The sequence below is a fragment of the Rhinolophus hipposideros genome, assembly GCF_964194185.1.
Source record: "Rhinolophus hipposideros genome assembly, chromosome: 7".
In the NCBI taxonomy this organism is placed as follows: domain Eukaryota; kingdom Metazoa; phylum Chordata; class Mammalia; order Chiroptera; family Rhinolophidae; genus Rhinolophus; species Rhinolophus hipposideros.
Window position 1 is genome coordinate 40,604,807 of NC_138053.1, and position 17,099 is coordinate 40,621,905.

The 17,099-nt window shown below is 36.0% G+C and overlaps 1 protein-coding gene across 1 annotated transcript; it reads left to right on the top strand.

Annotated features, from left to right (window-relative positions):
* Positions 1 to 1,366: 1,366 nt before the first annotated feature.
* On the top strand, positions 1,367 to 16,009 carry ARRDC3 (arrestin domain containing 3). The gene is made up of 8 exons (XM_081054280.1): positions 1,367 to 2,028; positions 5,943 to 6,024; positions 7,689 to 7,836; positions 8,851 to 8,953; positions 9,308 to 9,564; positions 9,882 to 10,044; positions 10,312 to 10,466; positions 12,705 to 16,009. The coding sequence occupies exons 1-8, from the start codon at positions 1,749 to 1,751 to the stop codon at positions 12,759 to 12,761; spliced, it is 1,245 nt and encodes a 414-aa protein (XP_080910406.1). The 5' UTR covers positions 1,367 to 1,748; the 3' UTR covers positions 12,762 to 16,009.
* Positions 16,010 to 17,099: the final 1,090 nt, after the last annotated feature.

Here is a 17,099-nt window from a genome sequence, read left to right on the forward strand (position 1 = left end):
ATCCAACTAAATAAAAATTTGTTTCCTCCAAATAAGTAAGAAAACAGCAAGCTCAATGAATTTAGTTTATTGTGAATCATAGGGTCAAGTTATCCAAATATATGCACAAGAGTCTAAAATGTTTTAGACATGAACAGCCCAAACTCTTCCAAAGTATATTTGGTTACGTATAGATAGCTCCAGATTCATCTATTATTTTTCTGTTTCTCTTACAAGCAGCTGATTGTAAAGAATCTAGGTAAATTGATGTTGTTATGCCTTTAATCCCAGTGTGATTTTACAAAAAGCATTGCCATTTGTTACCAAAATAGTCACAATAAAGAGACAAATGTTATCTGTCTTTAAGATGTACTGAGTATTACGTTGAGAAAGTCCAAGGCTGAAAATTAAAGCTTTACAGAATTAAGTCCTACTTATATTCCAAATCGTTTTTTAAATACCATCTTATGTGCTTCACTAATTTCTAACAAAGCTTTTCTGATCTTGTTGTAAACGTTGTGTCCGCTAAAACCCTATGTCATGCTACCTTTTATAAAGTGGTACTTTTTTAAGGCCGAACTCTATTCTTAATCCTCGGGACACAGGAGTTATAATCATGTCATACCCTGCAACTCCAGCTGTAGGTGGTGTCTTAAAAAAAAACTTTTTCTTCCTTCGAGGAAGTGGTCAAGCCTTTCTTCACCCTGGTGTCATCATGCAAACAACTTGGTTGTTTTTCACTGCTATCTAATTAAGAGATGGAAGAGAAAGAAGTTGAGGGAAAAGCAAAAAACCTACTGATTAAATTACACTTGCTTCTCTTCCTTGCTCCTTACAGTATTCTCTTTTAAGGTTCCTTTGGCCTCGACTGAGTTCATTTCCACCCTGCCTACAAAGCGGTGGCTTTTCAAAAAAAGAAAATCTAAGCCAAGAATGCTCTTGTCTAAGAATATTATTCCTTGTCTGGTTTTATTACGTTTTCTTTTGAAATTCGTTAGATTATACTCTGCAACCAGCCGCTTGCCCAACCGGTTTCTCCCCTTCCCCCATCGCTCTTCAATCATCACTTTTTCCTACTCCCAGCCAGGCGGTAGTCAAACCCCTGCCGTGCCTGTAACGCATGCTTCGGGCTGGTCACTCAGCAGTGCATCCTTACTTGGCTTGACCAACAACTCCCCACCCAACCCTTCTTCCCCAGTGACCCCCTCTGCCATTCTCTTTAAATAGCGTGTGCTCGGGAAGGGGCTCCAGATAGCACTTCGAGGGTTTACGGTAGCCTGCCTGCCTGCCTGCCTGCCTACCAATAGGAGCCCACAATGAAGGGAAGTCAGGTTCAGCCTCCCAGCAGCCCCAATGCCTTCTTCCCCAAGCTGCACACCTACTGTACGAGCAGTCGAGCAAGCGAACGAACGAGCGAACTAGCGAGCGAGGCGCGGGAGGGGGCGCACCAGGAGGGCGGGCAACAGCCGCGGCGTGCGCATGCGCACCGGGGTTGTTTTTCACAAAGCTGCTCTTAAAGTGAGCTGGCAGCCTCCAGCCGCCCGTCTTTGTAAGGAGACCACTGAGACTAGCAGCAGCGCGGAGCAGCCGCTTCTCGCTGCCCTGACTTTTTAAGAATCTCAATGAACTATTTGTAGGGAATCACTGATCTTGCCTGCAAGCTTTTTGCACGGCAAAGACGTCGATCAGTGTTAAGTGAAGATCACGTTTTATATGTGATCTTGACTTTTTTTGTCTTACATTATATTTTTATAGATTTTGTTATAAACATGGTGCTGGGAAAGGTGAAGAGTTTGACAATAAGCTTTGACTGTCTTAATGACAGCAATGTCCCTGTGTATTCTAGTGGGGATACAGTCTCAGGAAGGGTGAATTTAGAAGTTACTGGGGAAATCAGAGTAAAATCTCTTAAAATTCATGCAAGAGGACATGCGAAAGTACGCTGGACCGAATCTAGAAACGCCGGCTCCAATACTGCCTATACACAGAATTACACTGAAGAAGTAGAATATTTCAACCATAAAGACATCTTAATTGGACACGAAAGAGGTAAGTTTTTATATTACTCAAATCATTAAGCCTGTTTTCTTTGGGAAAGTACCTTTTGAATTTTTCTGAATTAATATAATTTTACTCCTAGCATAACACACAGCAGTTTGATAAAGATTAGCAAAGTTGGAAGATTTGGATTCTCCTTGACATTCATCGTGTGTTAAGTCGTAATGCATGCAGGCATCTGCAAAGTGACTGCAAACTGCACTTATTCAACTACCTCTACACCCAGCTTGGTGTGTACCATACGTATTTGCAATCCATGTGCACCTTACAAATTCTGCTTAAATCCAATTCAATAATTTTACTGATATATTTTCAACTGAATTGCCAAAAGCTGCATGCAGTCCAATGAGATTTTGTCCTTGTGCTCTGCAACCTTAGGTCTTAACAACTAAGCTTCAATGAAGAAATGGAATAACATTTTTAAGTGGGTTAATAGGTGGATTTCATTTTTAATATTGACACGCACAAGACTTTAAAAAATTGATCATTGTTCTTTGATAAAGGGTTTCTGTGGCTTATTTTGACATATGGTATCAACACCCCACGTGTTTTTTCCCCCTTATTCTTTCCAGTTCCTTTAGAAATTTTATCAGACATTGTCTATTTTAAAGGACAGTGTTTGTCGTTATGATAGGTTTTAAATCAGTTTTAGAAGCCATTTAGGGTCAGTAATTTTTTTTCTCCGAGCATCATGCCTAACTTTGGAACGTGCATTCAATGAAACCCCTGCAAGTCAAATGAAATTGAAAAGTATTCGGCACATTGGATTTGATTTTTGATTAGAAAAGGGAGATAAAGGGCTGTCAAAGGGAGAAAAGGTCCTGAGGTTTCCAATCGATTGTTTAAATCGTTACATTGTGGAAATATAGGAGACTCTAAGCTTGTTTTTCTAAGTTTCCACCCTTTGTTAGAAGCGGTTCAATCCTGTTTCGGACCAGTTCTGGGGGGTGGTGAGGAGGGGCGCTTATTCAGCTCTCAGCAGATTGGTTACACGCGTCAGGTGGTGGCGATGACTTAATTCCTAGACCAAGAAGAATATAATGTTAAAACTGGTTATGTAATTTTGTACTTCTCCTTTTTAATGCAGTATTTAGTTCAAATGTTGACTATTTTTGAAAGAGTAGAGCACGTTTTTACCTTTATGTGCAATATTAAAAAACATGCCGGAGGAAATGCTAATTAAACTAAGCCAAGTGTAGAAATGAAGGATGCTTTCAGTTACAGCATTAATGCACTATTTTTAAAAATATTAAGATGAAATCAATTCTTTAGTTAGGTATTCAGTTACACGTAGGTAATTTGGATCCTGAAATAATTTCTAGTTAATGTTTCCAAGCAGTAATGCTAGTAAGAAATGCATGTCTAATGACAGTCCTGGTATATGCATTAAAGCAGATACATGAGTTTGTGTTTGAACCTTTTTGGACATTGCAGCTTTCTATAAAACGGTTGAGAACAAACAAAGGTTTTTTTTTAAGGAGTTGTGGCTTGCAATGGGCTAAAAGTAGAATAACGATTTAAGGGGGGAAAAAACAGTTTCATGAGTTGCTCCATTGTTTTATGGTGTGGAATTATGTGCCCCGGACCCCCACGCGATGCCCCACAATCCCTGAAAACGTGGACGAGCTCCTAGCCTGGAATAGTTTCAATGACTTAAAACTGGGACCTCTCAAACTAGCCTGGTAACTGAGACCCCGCCCCAGGTGACCGGCGATAGGCGGAGCCGGGTTTGTTAGCCTGTTGCTAAGGCGATGCCAGGCTCTGATTGGATTGGGCGCCGGCGGGTGGGGAGAGCGCAGGCTGGGGCGAGGCTTGGAACCGGCGTGCGCCGGTAAAGGTCCCTCCAGAGCGGTTGACCCCGCCCTACCGGCCTGCCCCTGCCTCTGGCGGCGTCCAGAGCCCCTGTCACACACATCACCTTCTGTCGCCCGCTCGCCTCGGCTTGTTTGGCCCCCGAAAGAAACGGCGTCGGGTGTCAACGGAGTAGAGGGGAGAAGCTCATGCTGGCCTTACAGGTGCCGAATGGCCCTGGGCGCAACTTCAGCTGACAGTCCTATTCAGAGGGAACGTGCCTGTGCCTGGTGCGCAGGACCCCATTGTAGTCTTTTTCGGATGGAAGGTGTCAGGTGGCTTCTGTTAACGCTTGTTTTCCTCTTAGCTGAAACAAAGCGTGTTGAGCGACCGGTGTAGTCACCAGACCGGCTACCTTAGTTTGGTCTGAAGGCAGAGAGAGAGCGCAAAGGCTGGCGGGGAGGAGGAGAAAAAGCGGTAGTACCGTGGGGAGCTGGGCAGGCACCTGGACTAAGTACCCCTCGGCCCCTCATTGTTTGCAGGAGCCTTTCCTCCCCGCCCCCACCCCCTCACCGCCCCAGTTGCCTTCACCGCAACTGTAAAGGTGTCGCGGTGGCCCGAGCCAGATCGAACCGGTCACCAGCTGGGGCGTGTAAAGCGGAAGCGCCGCGGCCCGGTCGCCCCGCCTCCCGGGCAGCAGGCTAGGCTGCGCGAGCGCCGGCGACGTCTGCCGTATGTATAGCGGGGCGCGCGGGCGGCGGCGGCGGCGCGCGGGCGGGCGGGCCGGCTGGGATCTGCTCGCGCCGGTTTAGGCCGGTCCTCTCCTGCTCCGGTCTAGTTCTTGATTGACAGCCCGGCACTTGTTTACCGCCGCGCGGCCGCCGCCGCCGCTCGCCTCCCTGAGACTGCTGAGCTGGCACAGAAAGGGAGCGAGAAAGGATGGAGAGGCGAGGAAGACAAACTTTGGGTGCTTTCGAGGACAGTCCGTTTCGATAGACCCCCCAACTCACCCGCCGGTTTGTGGCGCTAAAATGCGTTCAGAGGATTTGCACAGGGGATAAGGAAGCTAGTAGTGAGATAACCGCAGTCATCGTGATTGAAGAGAAGTAGCTCCACTAGGCGCTTTTTTTCCTCCTTTGATGTGAGAGAACACTTTTTTTTGTGGATAGTCAACACTTTAGTGAGGGAAAATTAAACGGTAATACTAGTTTCCTGCCCTCATGGTGAATGGCAGAGGTTTCTACATCTATAAGAAAGACGTTTATGTAATTACATCGTCAGACATTTAAAACATCATTTTAAAAAAAAACCCCGAACCCCTTTGGACGTTTTCGTTAATATATTTTGGAGACATTATAAAAAATAATATAGCTGACCAAAAGAAAGGGGTTATAAAACGAAAAGTAATCCCTTTTTCCAGTCAGCTGGGGACAGCTTGGTTAGACGACATTTTTCAAGGATGTAGGACACCGTTGTTGCCTGGGAATAAGCAGCACACCTTTTACATCTGAGGTGTATTTCATATATGTGCACATTTTTATCTGTCGCTAGGACAGACTGGGGATTGTCGTCATTACAGTTTCAATGAAGAATTTATGTGTTTCGCTGTGAAACTGACATTAAAATCACTGTTCCTTTTTTTAATTCCAACACCTACTTGACAAAAGTTTTCCAATGGTTTTATAATAGTAACATTCACATCTTCTGTATCAAGACTGACGGTTTTAAAGGTTTACATGAACAGTTTTCATTTACATATAATCTTGATGTGATAAATTTGAGTCAATCACTGGAAACAAGGATGACACCTCAGTATGAGATTGGAGGTCTGAATCTTTAGTTGAGAATATTACTACGTTAGATACAGATGCCTTACTTTCCACTAAAAAACCACCTATCGGGTATAAGTATTAATTATCACCATTTTACAGATAGGGCAACTGAGGACTTTTTATTTTACCTAGAGGAGGTGATAACGTTGGAATTAGAACTCAGATCTTTCTGATCCCAAAGCTTGTGGGCTTAATTGTCATACGAGCATCTTTCAAGTTTTGCCGCCAGGAAGAGTGTGTAAAGGTTTAATAAGTTTTTTGTCTTCTTTTTGTTTGTTTTAGATGATGATAATTCTGAAGAAGGTTTCAACACTATTCATTCAGGAAGGCATGAATATGCATTCAGCTTCGAGCTTCCACAGACGTAAGTATTAGAAGTAGCAGACGTTTTTCATAGAATTTTAAATTCTTTACATTTAAAATTATTCTGAGTTTAAATATTTTTAGTTTTAAGAAAAAACCCTTTTCATTACTGAATCTGGCTAGGGGAAAACAATATACGAAAAAAAGAAGCTATTTTTTAATCTAGTGTGGCAAAATTATAGAAAGGAAAGCTTAATTCTTCTTAGTACTCTGTCTCAAGATTTATGAGATTTTAAAAACTTGAATGGTATTTCATTTAATGTGAGGGAATTGGAAGGTTCTAGTCAACTAGTTAAGCACTTAGCATATTTAGTTTATCAGTTAGCATTAGCAGAAAAGGTAGAACATAGCAAGTCTCCCATTCAGTAATTTATAAATATTCAGTGTTCTTTTTTGCTAGCTAGTGTTAACCAATAGCGGTAAGCTAAGAACATAAACATAATTGGGAATATTCTAACTTGGGAAGTGATGTTCTTTTAATAAGAATTCAGTAGCTTCTGTGCGAAGAACTACTGAGAAGGTCACACAAAAAATATGACCTAGACTTAAAAGTAAACATCCATCAGAGATACCTTAATGTAAGGCTTGAAATCTATATAAAAGGAAAGTGGTATATTCTTCATGTAATAACAAATTATTAATAAGAGATTATAAAAATATTTAATAATGCCTTTAATGGATACGAAGACATGCAAAGTGGTACTTGTACTCATTGTTCTGGAGAATAAACATTACATAAGAATTTATCAAGTGCCAAATGTACGTGATTTCATATTTTTAAGTCCAGTACTTGAGTTGTTAATGTGGATAGAGTTTATAAATGGTATTTTTCAGAGTATTCTATTACCATAGTACTTAGGAACATCATTTTGAATATATACCCTAATCTACTTTCTGAGAAATATTTTAAGTTTGTTAATACAGTAAGGCTCATGCTGGGCCTGAATATTTAAAAGGATGGAAGTAATTTAATACACATATTTAAAATTCTATTTGTAAACCAAACTAATTTAAAATAAACTCTAGACTAGCATAAATACTGCATTTTATTTCTCTGTGCTATACAAGTTAATGAAGAGTCTAAAATTTTTAAAAAAATGGAAAAGCACCACTACTCATACTAATCTAACCTAGGTCTCTATTTTGTCAATAACTGAACATTGTGCATTTTTCTAATCAAATTATGAAAAAGAGGCTAAACTTATGAAAATAAAATCTTTCACAAGTAATAAAATCTGGGAGAGGTGAAAAACAGTTCTGATCCTCTTGATACAGGTCAGTGTCTAGAATTTTTCGGTAGAAATAGTTAAGCCATTTTTAACTTTTTTTTTTTCAAATTAAATTCTTGACCTTTTCAAGAATTGTTCATTTCCAAATATTCATAATTTTGCCACCAGCATTAAAAGTAGACTCTTCTTTGTTTAAATGAATTGTGGTGCTCTGGCTTTTTTAAGCAAAATTTCTGTAATATTTAACTATTACCTATTGTTATTTGGAAATAGGTTTTTTTTCCCCAATGACTTACATCCCTTTGGAAATTTTTAAAAATTTTATGTTTGATACCTCATTGATAAATAGTACAATATATTAATACTTTTATGCTGACCTGTATAATTATTAGAAAGAGGTATAAAATTAATATATTGACCTTTATATTCTGCACAGACCACTTGCTACCTCATTCGAAGGCAGACATGGCAGTGTGCGCTATTGGGTGAAAGCCGAATTGCACAGGCCTTGGCTTCTACCAGTAAAATTAAAGAAGGAATTTACAGTCTTTGAGCATATAGATATCAACACTCCTTCATTACTGGTAAGAATTGACTGAATTCTTCATCCTTTGCTTTTGGTATATAAATACAAAAGAATAATTATCTAAACTATAATTTTATAGTTTTAAAATAGTATAGTAGTTTAAACTCCATAAATATTTTTTAAAATACAGTCAATGGTATACAAACTATTAAAGAATATGCTCATGTTTTCTGATATTGTAATAACTTTAAGTAAAATTTAAAAAACCAGTACATGGTATTAAATATCTCTTATTTAGAAGATAACAGCAGTAACAAGAATAAATCTGTTCCCTGGATAATTTTAGCAAAAGAGGAACAGTACTATTAATTATTGTAAGACAATATCACTTAACTTGAAAATACCATAATCTAAAATGTATACTACTTTTCATTATTCCAATATAGGGATAGTTGTCAAACAATGGGGAGATTATTGTTTTCATGAAAAAAATTAATTCTGTTTTAAAAGAAATATTTTTTAATTGTATTTTTTCACAAGATTTAAATTTGACTTCAAAAACTTTAATTGGTTTAAACAAATGATAACATCTTTAAACAAATAAGAATTTTTTAGATGAATAGTTTCCTTTTACATACTGATTTTTTGCGTTCTTAAAGATGTTGACATTTGAGATTATAACCATGTTTCTTTCCAACCTGCCTTTTTATTTAAGGCAGTTTAAATGGAATGTGGAAAGGGTTTTTTTGTTTGGTTGGTTGGTTTTTAATTACTGTATATGTAAACAATGTGGGCTAAAACTATGTTTATGGAATATGGTATTAAGCCCTGTACTCTTTTTTTCTTTAATTGAATGGAAACTTATATAAAAACAAAAATAATAATACAATTCAAAGCCATTGGTTAGTTTTTTTTTTTTTTTAAAAAAAAGTATATTTGGGTACCCCCAAAAACAGGCAACACTGCTTTTAATTTTAAATTCTCTTAAGAATTTAGGATTTTATTTTAAAACATTCTATTAAGTTGTCCCAACTCATACATTGATCTTTCTCTCTAAATTTATTTCTTACAGTCACCCCAAGCAGGCACAAAAGAAAAGACTCTCTGTTGCTGGTTCTGTACCTCAGGCCCAATATCCTTAAGTGCCAAAATTGAAAGGAAGGGCTATACCCCAGGTATGTGTAAAATGGATTCCCACCCAAAATAATCTTTCTTCACTTACCTTTTCTGATTAAATTTACAACATTTCTACTAAATTAAACATAAAGACAACATTCTTTGGTAAAATAACATAAATTGTGTTTATCCAATTTGCTTTCATAAATTGGAATATAGTCTCCTTTTTAAAATAGCCACTGTAAGTGAGTAGTTGATTTTTATAAATTAAACTTACTTATCACTGTTAGGACAGCTTTTCATCCATGTAGTCTGTTGAACTTTTATACTTTAGCTTAAGAACCTATGTTTGTTTTGGAGTTTTTGTTTGTTTGGGTTTTTTTAACAGCAGATAATTTTGTTTTTCCCTCTAGGTGAATCAATTCAGATATTTGCTGAGATTGAGAACTGCTCTTCCCGAATGGTAGTGCCAAAGGCAGCCATTTACCAAACACAGGCCTTCTATGCCAAAGGGAAAATGAAGGAAGTAAAACAGCTTGTAGCTAACTTGCGTGGGGAATCCTTATCATCTGGAAAGACAGAAACGTGGAATGGCAAGTTGCTGAAAATTCCACCTGTTTCTCCATCTATCCTCGACTGTAGTATAATCCGTGTGGAATATTCACTAATGGTATGTGTAAACTTAAGGGTTTGTGTGTTTTTTTAAGTCTTAAAGTCCTGAAGATTATCATTTTGTCTGTCTTACATACAGAATTTGATTTTTATATTCCATATATGATACATACTTTAGTTTGAATTGTAAATACTAATTTCACCTTATATGAAAATGTACTATACAGTACTATACATAATGGAGAAATTTTTCATGTAAATAAGTAAAAAATGAAGTAAATGAGGGCCTCAAATGACATTATAATTGGGTCGTTAGTTTTTAAAAAGGAAATAGTATTTGGCATTCTAAAACTAACATCTCTTTTCACTGTTTAGGTATATGTGGATATTCCTGGAGCCATGGATTTATTTCTTAATTTGCCTCTTGTCATTGGTACCATTCCTCTACATCCATTTGGTAGCAGAACCTCAAGCGTAAGCAGCCAGTGTAGCATGAATATGAACTGGCTTGGTTTATCCCTACCTGAAAGACCTGAAGGTAATTTAATAATGCATATCTAAGTTTAGCCTCTTATTATTATTTCAAGAACATAATTTTGTTTCTGGTATTTTATGATTAAATTTTAGAATATACTTGAAGATTAAATGTGCCCCTAATGTTAGATTTAAAATGTATATTCCCCTAGTTTTGAGGACAAAACAAATATTATTATACTTTGATATTTCTTTTTAATACCTACTATTCTGTGTATTTTGACATGCATAAGAACATGCTGTTCGAATTGCGTGTATCTTTTTCCTTCAGCACCACCCAGCTATGCAGAAGTGGTAACAGAAGAACAAAGGCGAAACAATCTTGCACCAGTGAGTGCCTGTGATGACTTTGAAAGAGCTCTTCAAGGACCACTGTTTGCATATATCCAGGAGTTTCGGTTCTTGCCTCCACCTCTTTATTCAGAGGTAAGTACCAACTCAAGTATGAAATGGGCTGGCTCTCCTTGGAAACAGCGTTGCAGACTTTTTAAAAATACAGTTAGATTTTGATTATCATAATAATAGAGAAACAAATAATTTAAAACCACAGATTAATAAAAGTTAAATTAGGGTTGTCAGTATTTACTAAGTTTGACCCCGAGGTAGGACTGTTCACTTGTATTATTGGGGAAGTAAAGACAATGATCTCTCTTCATGCTTTCTTAATGCCTGTTAAAGGAGTAATTTATATTTTAAAATATCAGTAGAACTAGTATTTTGCAAGCATTGATTAAATAGCTAGAATTTATCTACTCATCAGCCTTTTCCATTTTAATTCCTTGCATATTTTAACATTCTCAGCCATAGGGGAAAATAACATGTTTGCAAGCACTAATATCTAAACAACATTCCTACACTGTTAGATTATTTTTATTTATTTCATATTGATGACAACTAAGCCCTAGTTGAAGAAAACATGGCATTTACTTGGGAGAAGCTCACAGTCTGGTGAAGAAAAACAACAAACTTAGAAGCAAAATATTACATAACAATGTGAAAGGAATGCATAGTTCATTGGAGGAGCAGCTTATTGAGCCTTGGGAATCAGGAGGCACTTCCCTGGGAAAGGTGATGGTTAAGCTGAATCTTGAAAAATAAGTACTCCTCAAAAAGTAGGGTAGTTCAGGCAGGAAGAACGGCATGTGCAAAGGCAAGTAGGTATGGGGATGGAATCCAGCAATTTCAGTACTCGTTTTGAGAAGATTTAAAGTTAGCCTTGATACCAATATAATACCAAATAATTCTGTAAATCACTACAATTGTTAACTTTTTTCCTTTTGGTTGCTGTAGTTCAGACAGCTATTTTACAATGAAATGTTACTCCCAAATAAGAAATAAAAGCGATTGTTTCACTCTTGAACAAATTGCTCTGTTTCTCCCCCATAACCCCCAAATCCATGACTGAAAGAGTTGATTTTTCCTTTGGATTTAACTGATATGAGATCCACTTTATTTGTTGATTATAAGATATTCGTAATCTATTCATGCAAATTCTTAATTAAACATAGTTTTTCTATCCAGCTATTCCTATTCATAAAATTTTCCATTAGATGTTTAAAAAGGTTCTCCTGCTTATTACAGATCAGATTTTATTATTTAGACATTTCTGTCTTGCTTATTAAGTCAGTCACTTCTGATTGGATCTAAGGCTTAGCTGTCCGATGGGCATTTTAAAAGAATGGAAATCTAAGTATTCATTTTTAAACAATTCGTCACAAAATTCTACCTCCTTTTGAAATGAACTAAAGATGATAATTTAAAACTTAAAACCCTAAATTGGTTCATGTTGTGATTTAATTACTTAACATCTAGCCACATAGTAGGGGGAAAGTTCTAAATTATATTAAAGCTATTTTAAATTTCTACTTTTAATTTTTTCTTTAACGCATAATCATTAAAAGAAAAAATTTATTTGGCTTTTGTCCTTCAAAAGTGTGTTTTATCTAAAGAGGCTTAGGCACTTTGGCTTGTCCCATATGTAGATGCAAGTAAATGGGTCTTATCCAAAATATCTTTTAGTAAAAGAAATGTATTAAACCCAACAATTTGCTTTCCTTTGCCCATTCTGTCTGTACCTAAGAAGCAACTAAAATATATTCGCTTTTATTAAATGTATGTGTATGTGAAAAGTTACTCCAGAGATAGAGAAGGTAGGAAGCCTCTAGAGCATTTCGGGTTCAGCATTGCTATTTCTTGATACACACTTCTCTTGAGCCTTGTCTGGGGTTTTATACCCATGATTAATTATCTCACATAGCACCGTGAACATTGTTTTCACGTAACTGCATTCTTCCCAAAGCCCACAGAAGAGTTGACTTTTTTTAAAAGAAGCAAAGGGATATTTTACAAAAGATCTTTCCTATAAAGATGTTTTCCAATGTGTATTTGAGTCTTAAGTACTAGTAAGTGCTGAGTAAAACTCCATTCTCAATAAAATTTAACTATTAGCCTTTGTGAAAGAACTATTTGGGCATACCTTTATAAATTTTATTATTAATCTAATAATTGCATATCAGGCACTTTGTACATAATACTAGTACCATTTCCTTCCCATACAAGCTGTTTGTGCTCTTTCTGAGTAAATTTCTCAAAACTCAAACTCGTAGTCATTTGCTGTAATCTTACGAGATCTTATCAAATAACTAATTTTTTTTCTCTTTCTAGATTGATCCAAATCCTGATCAATCAGCAGATGATAGACCATCCTGCCCCTCTCGTTGAAGGAACACTTGGTTAAATCAAGTTGATGTGGATTCTGAACTATCTCTCTTCCCGGCTGAGGACAGAGAAGTATCTCGGAGACACGTTTTCAGAGGAAGTGGAATTGCTTTTGCCCAGAAAAATGGCGAATACATGAAACAACCAGTGAACGTGCGTTAGAAGCCTACAGCAACATGCTAGGACTGCTCCAACATGCTTGAAGATCTAAGCTTTTCTTTTTTAAAACTGGCACATACCAAGAGCAGTCTTCTTAGCCTATGGTCATACGTGTCAAGACACCGTGTTGTAAAGAGGGATGATTTCCTTCTTTTGATTTGAAAATTTGCACATGCTCAATGCTTACATTGTGCAGTTCGATGTCACTACAGCTTTTTTTCCCCCATTTATGCCAGACTCTTGATATTCTTTTAAAACTTGTTTGTGGTCAGCACGACAAGGAACAGAAGAAAGCTTTGAAAAAACTTTAACATGAAAAAAACGCACTGACTTTTTTTTTTAATTTAATATAGCCTGGACTTTACCTGCGTATGCACATGCTCAGAATTGTCCTACTAGGCTGACCATGTATCACCTCTTCAGCTTGGATCCTATTGTGGATTTATTTACAAACATCAAATGCCTTCAAGCCAATCCTTCTTGCTGTATGTTTTGCAGCCTACTGTAGTAGATACGCAACAGATATGTGGGAAAAGAGATAAGAGGAGGAAGCTAATAAGAGACTTTTCAAGATTGTATACCTTCTTGATTTCTTTTAAGAATTTGTTGCCTTTCTACTATTACAGCAAAGCAGCATTTTGTTACTGACTGCCTAAAATCACTTAATCTCAGGTGAACGCATCACTTGCCAAACTGTTGGAATGCTATTTGTGTTTCGTTGCACTGTTGAGTTATTTTTTTGTTTGTTCGATTGGTTGGCATTTTGGAGAGGGAAATTTGGAAAAGGGACATACACAAAAGTGATAACCCACCCACATTCCCTTTTTATCATTACATATAAGAAGAAAATAGAAGAGCTATGAATGGAGTAAAGAAAGGCAGTATGGCAGGCACCAGCAAAGAGTTAATGGCTGTTGCTCTTAAAAATTAGTTATTTTTATTTTTTTTAAAGTATGGAAATTTTCCAGTCACTAGAAAGGAGAAAGTGCATTTATTTTTATATGGAGTTACTTAATTACCTCCAAAACACTATGTTGGAGATCATTTTTCCTGGTGTGGAGTATTTTAATGAGCAGGAATATATGTATATATGTTCAGGTTATGATTGGAGAGCTCAATTTATACATTTTTTATCCTGCTCAAGCTTGACAGCTTGAAAACCCAAGTTTATTCTAAAAGTATATAACTTCAAAATTATAAATGCTAGAATGTGTGCTGGAATAATAAATGTTTTATATCTGTGGTTTTTTTAATGCAGGCATTTTTTCCATTATCTAAAGAACATTTTGCTAAACGAGAAATTACATACTTGAGTATATTATAGATAAGATAGGGAAAATGGTCACATCAGTAAATTGTAGTTTATATTAAAGATAATTTACAGTTAGCTCCTAACAAATATACCAGCATTCACGATGACACTTAAAATAGCGTTTTCCAAGATACCAAGTTTAGTAATTGTCTTATTTTAGAAGGAATTCAGCTCTGATATTTTTAATGAAAATCAGCATCTCGTGTTGCAACATGCGTGTGAAATGGTTGTTACATCTATCCTGCCATTAACCCCACAGTTAGTAAAGTGGCTGAAAGTAATAGTAACTCTGGCTTGGTGCTTGACCAGGTTAAATACTGTCTTAAAGCTTCATACAAAACATAAAGAGGCTTTTCCATAAGTGGCCTTTAAGAAAACATGGAAGACAATTCATGTTTGAAAAATGCTGACAGGGTGAAGAAAGCCCAATGTAAAAATGAATCGCGTTTTAAGTGATTCGGTTAAAGGGTTGGGCTCCCGTAGCAAACTAATACTAGATAATAAGGAAATGGGGGTGAAATATTTTTTTATTGTTGTTAAATCATTTTGTGAATGTCCCCCTCAAAAGAAGCTAATGGAATATTTGGCATAAAGGGCATTTGGTGGTTTCATTTTTGTTTGGAGGGATTGTCAGAAGATCCCTTTTCTCTTATATCTAGGGAACAATTGTTGATAACGCATAGCATTGGAATACTTATCACCATATACTCCTATAAATAACACAAGAATGACCAATATTCTGGTAATTGGCACTGGGTCACAAAAATGATAAAATTTTAACTATATATAAAACTTTATCACATAAAGTTTTATTTTCTCCATTAAAGTATTTCCTTTTCTTATTTAGAGGCATTACTTTGCTCTTTTCTAAATATTGGTCAATTCCTGATAATAAGATGTGAGGTTCACAGTTGTATTCCAGTATTCAAGATAGATTCCTGATTTTTCAATTAGGAAAAGTAAAATCCAAAATGTTAGCAAAACAAAGTGCAATATTAAATGTTTGCTTTATAGATTATACTCTATGGCTGTTTGTAATTTCTCTGTTTTTGTTTTTCTTTTTCCTTTTTTATTTGGTGCTGAATATGTCCTTGTAGGCTCTGTTAAGAAAACATGTGGGAAATGATTTGATTTTTCCTATTGCTCTTCCTTGTGGAAAATAAAGTGTTTTTGTTTTTTTCTTTTTTGTAAAATTGGTTGGAGATTTATTTGAATCTTGATCATATTAGTAGCTCATACTTGCAAACACTATTAAGACTGCAATTTAACTCTTCGAAGCCATTCTGGATAAGAATTGTGTCTAGAAAATTACTGAAGGCTTACAGGAATTTTTAATACTAATTATTGTTTTACTTAATAAATCATTAAGTTAGGATATTTTCTTATAAAACTTGTAAGTTAAAAATATAAATTTCAGTCATATATAAACTAAACCAGGTAAAGTAGTTTTACTTAGGTACCAATTTCTTCTTGTTATGTCCAAGTATCTAGGTAGTATTTCAAGAGCACACAAATTTAAAAGCTATCACATTACTTTTATGAAGATGATTTCTAACTTTAAACAAGTCTTTGTCTCAAAGAATCTGAATCTTATAGTGATTTTTAATGTTAGAAGTACTTCTATAGTCACATTTAGAATTTATCTTCTTTCAGTGTTTATACATATATCGATGAGCGATTGAGTCGTATTTGTGCCTTAAATATGATTCTGCCATATTCTCAAATGTACATACACATGTAAAAATGTGTTAGAAAGATTTAGACAAATACATTTATAATCAATTTCGTAGAAGTACACTCATTTTTCTAAAAGCTAACGATCTACACAATGTCCAATACAATAGGAATGGGAAGAGGAATTACAACATCAGAAGGGGAGACCAAAGTTCTGGGTTCTGTGACTAGCAGTTTCCTTGAACAGATGTGTGAATTTTGATTTCTTCATCTACAATGTACGACCTGTCCAAAGTCCTTTTCATCACTGAAAGTATGAGGTGATAATACATCTTTAGATAAAGAAAGAATGCTCTAACACAATTATTACAACACTGAAATTAACCACATTGCTTTTACATTTACATTAGAATACTTCTAGACTGATTTAAGTACATGTTTCAAGTTTAAGAGTGAGGGTTATCTGGTTCTGCTTTTGCATTAAATCATCTATACTTATCAAACTACCCTTGTCATCGTAATTAGTGAATGGCCAAGCATGGTATATACAGAGGGTGCCAAGAAAGTGTATAAACATTTTAAGAAAAAAAAAAACGTTAAAATTGTAATATATATCGATAACAAAAGATGAATACAAGTCATGTATACAATTTTTTGGCACCACCCCGCCCAGTATATTAGGACTTTTTTTATTGTAACAGAGAAACTCAGACTAGCTTAAGTAAAAACTGTTAACTAGTAATTCCAGGAATAAACTATATTTAAAGTATATTAGATCCAGAAATCCAAATAATGTTCTGGGGACACACTTGTCACTCATCTCTGTTCACTCATCCTTTTTGATGTTTACCTTATTCTTTCATGTTAGATGAGCCAGGAAAGATGACCTCAACTTTTATAGCTCACAGAAGAAATACCATCTGGATCCCCAAATCACTTGTTAGGGGACATTCTCATTGGCCAATACTTGGGTCCTATCTCATGCCACATAAAATGGGTTTCCCAATAGAAAGAATTCTATTTCCAGAAGAAGGGAGAAAAGAGGTCACTACATTTTTGCTGTTTCAAGTGTTGTCCAAACCAGCAGCAATAATATCACCTGGGAGCTTGTTAGAAAAGCAAAATATCAAGATTTATCCCAGAATATCTACCCAAAATACTTGTTTACATGATTCCCAGGTGATTTGTAAGTACAG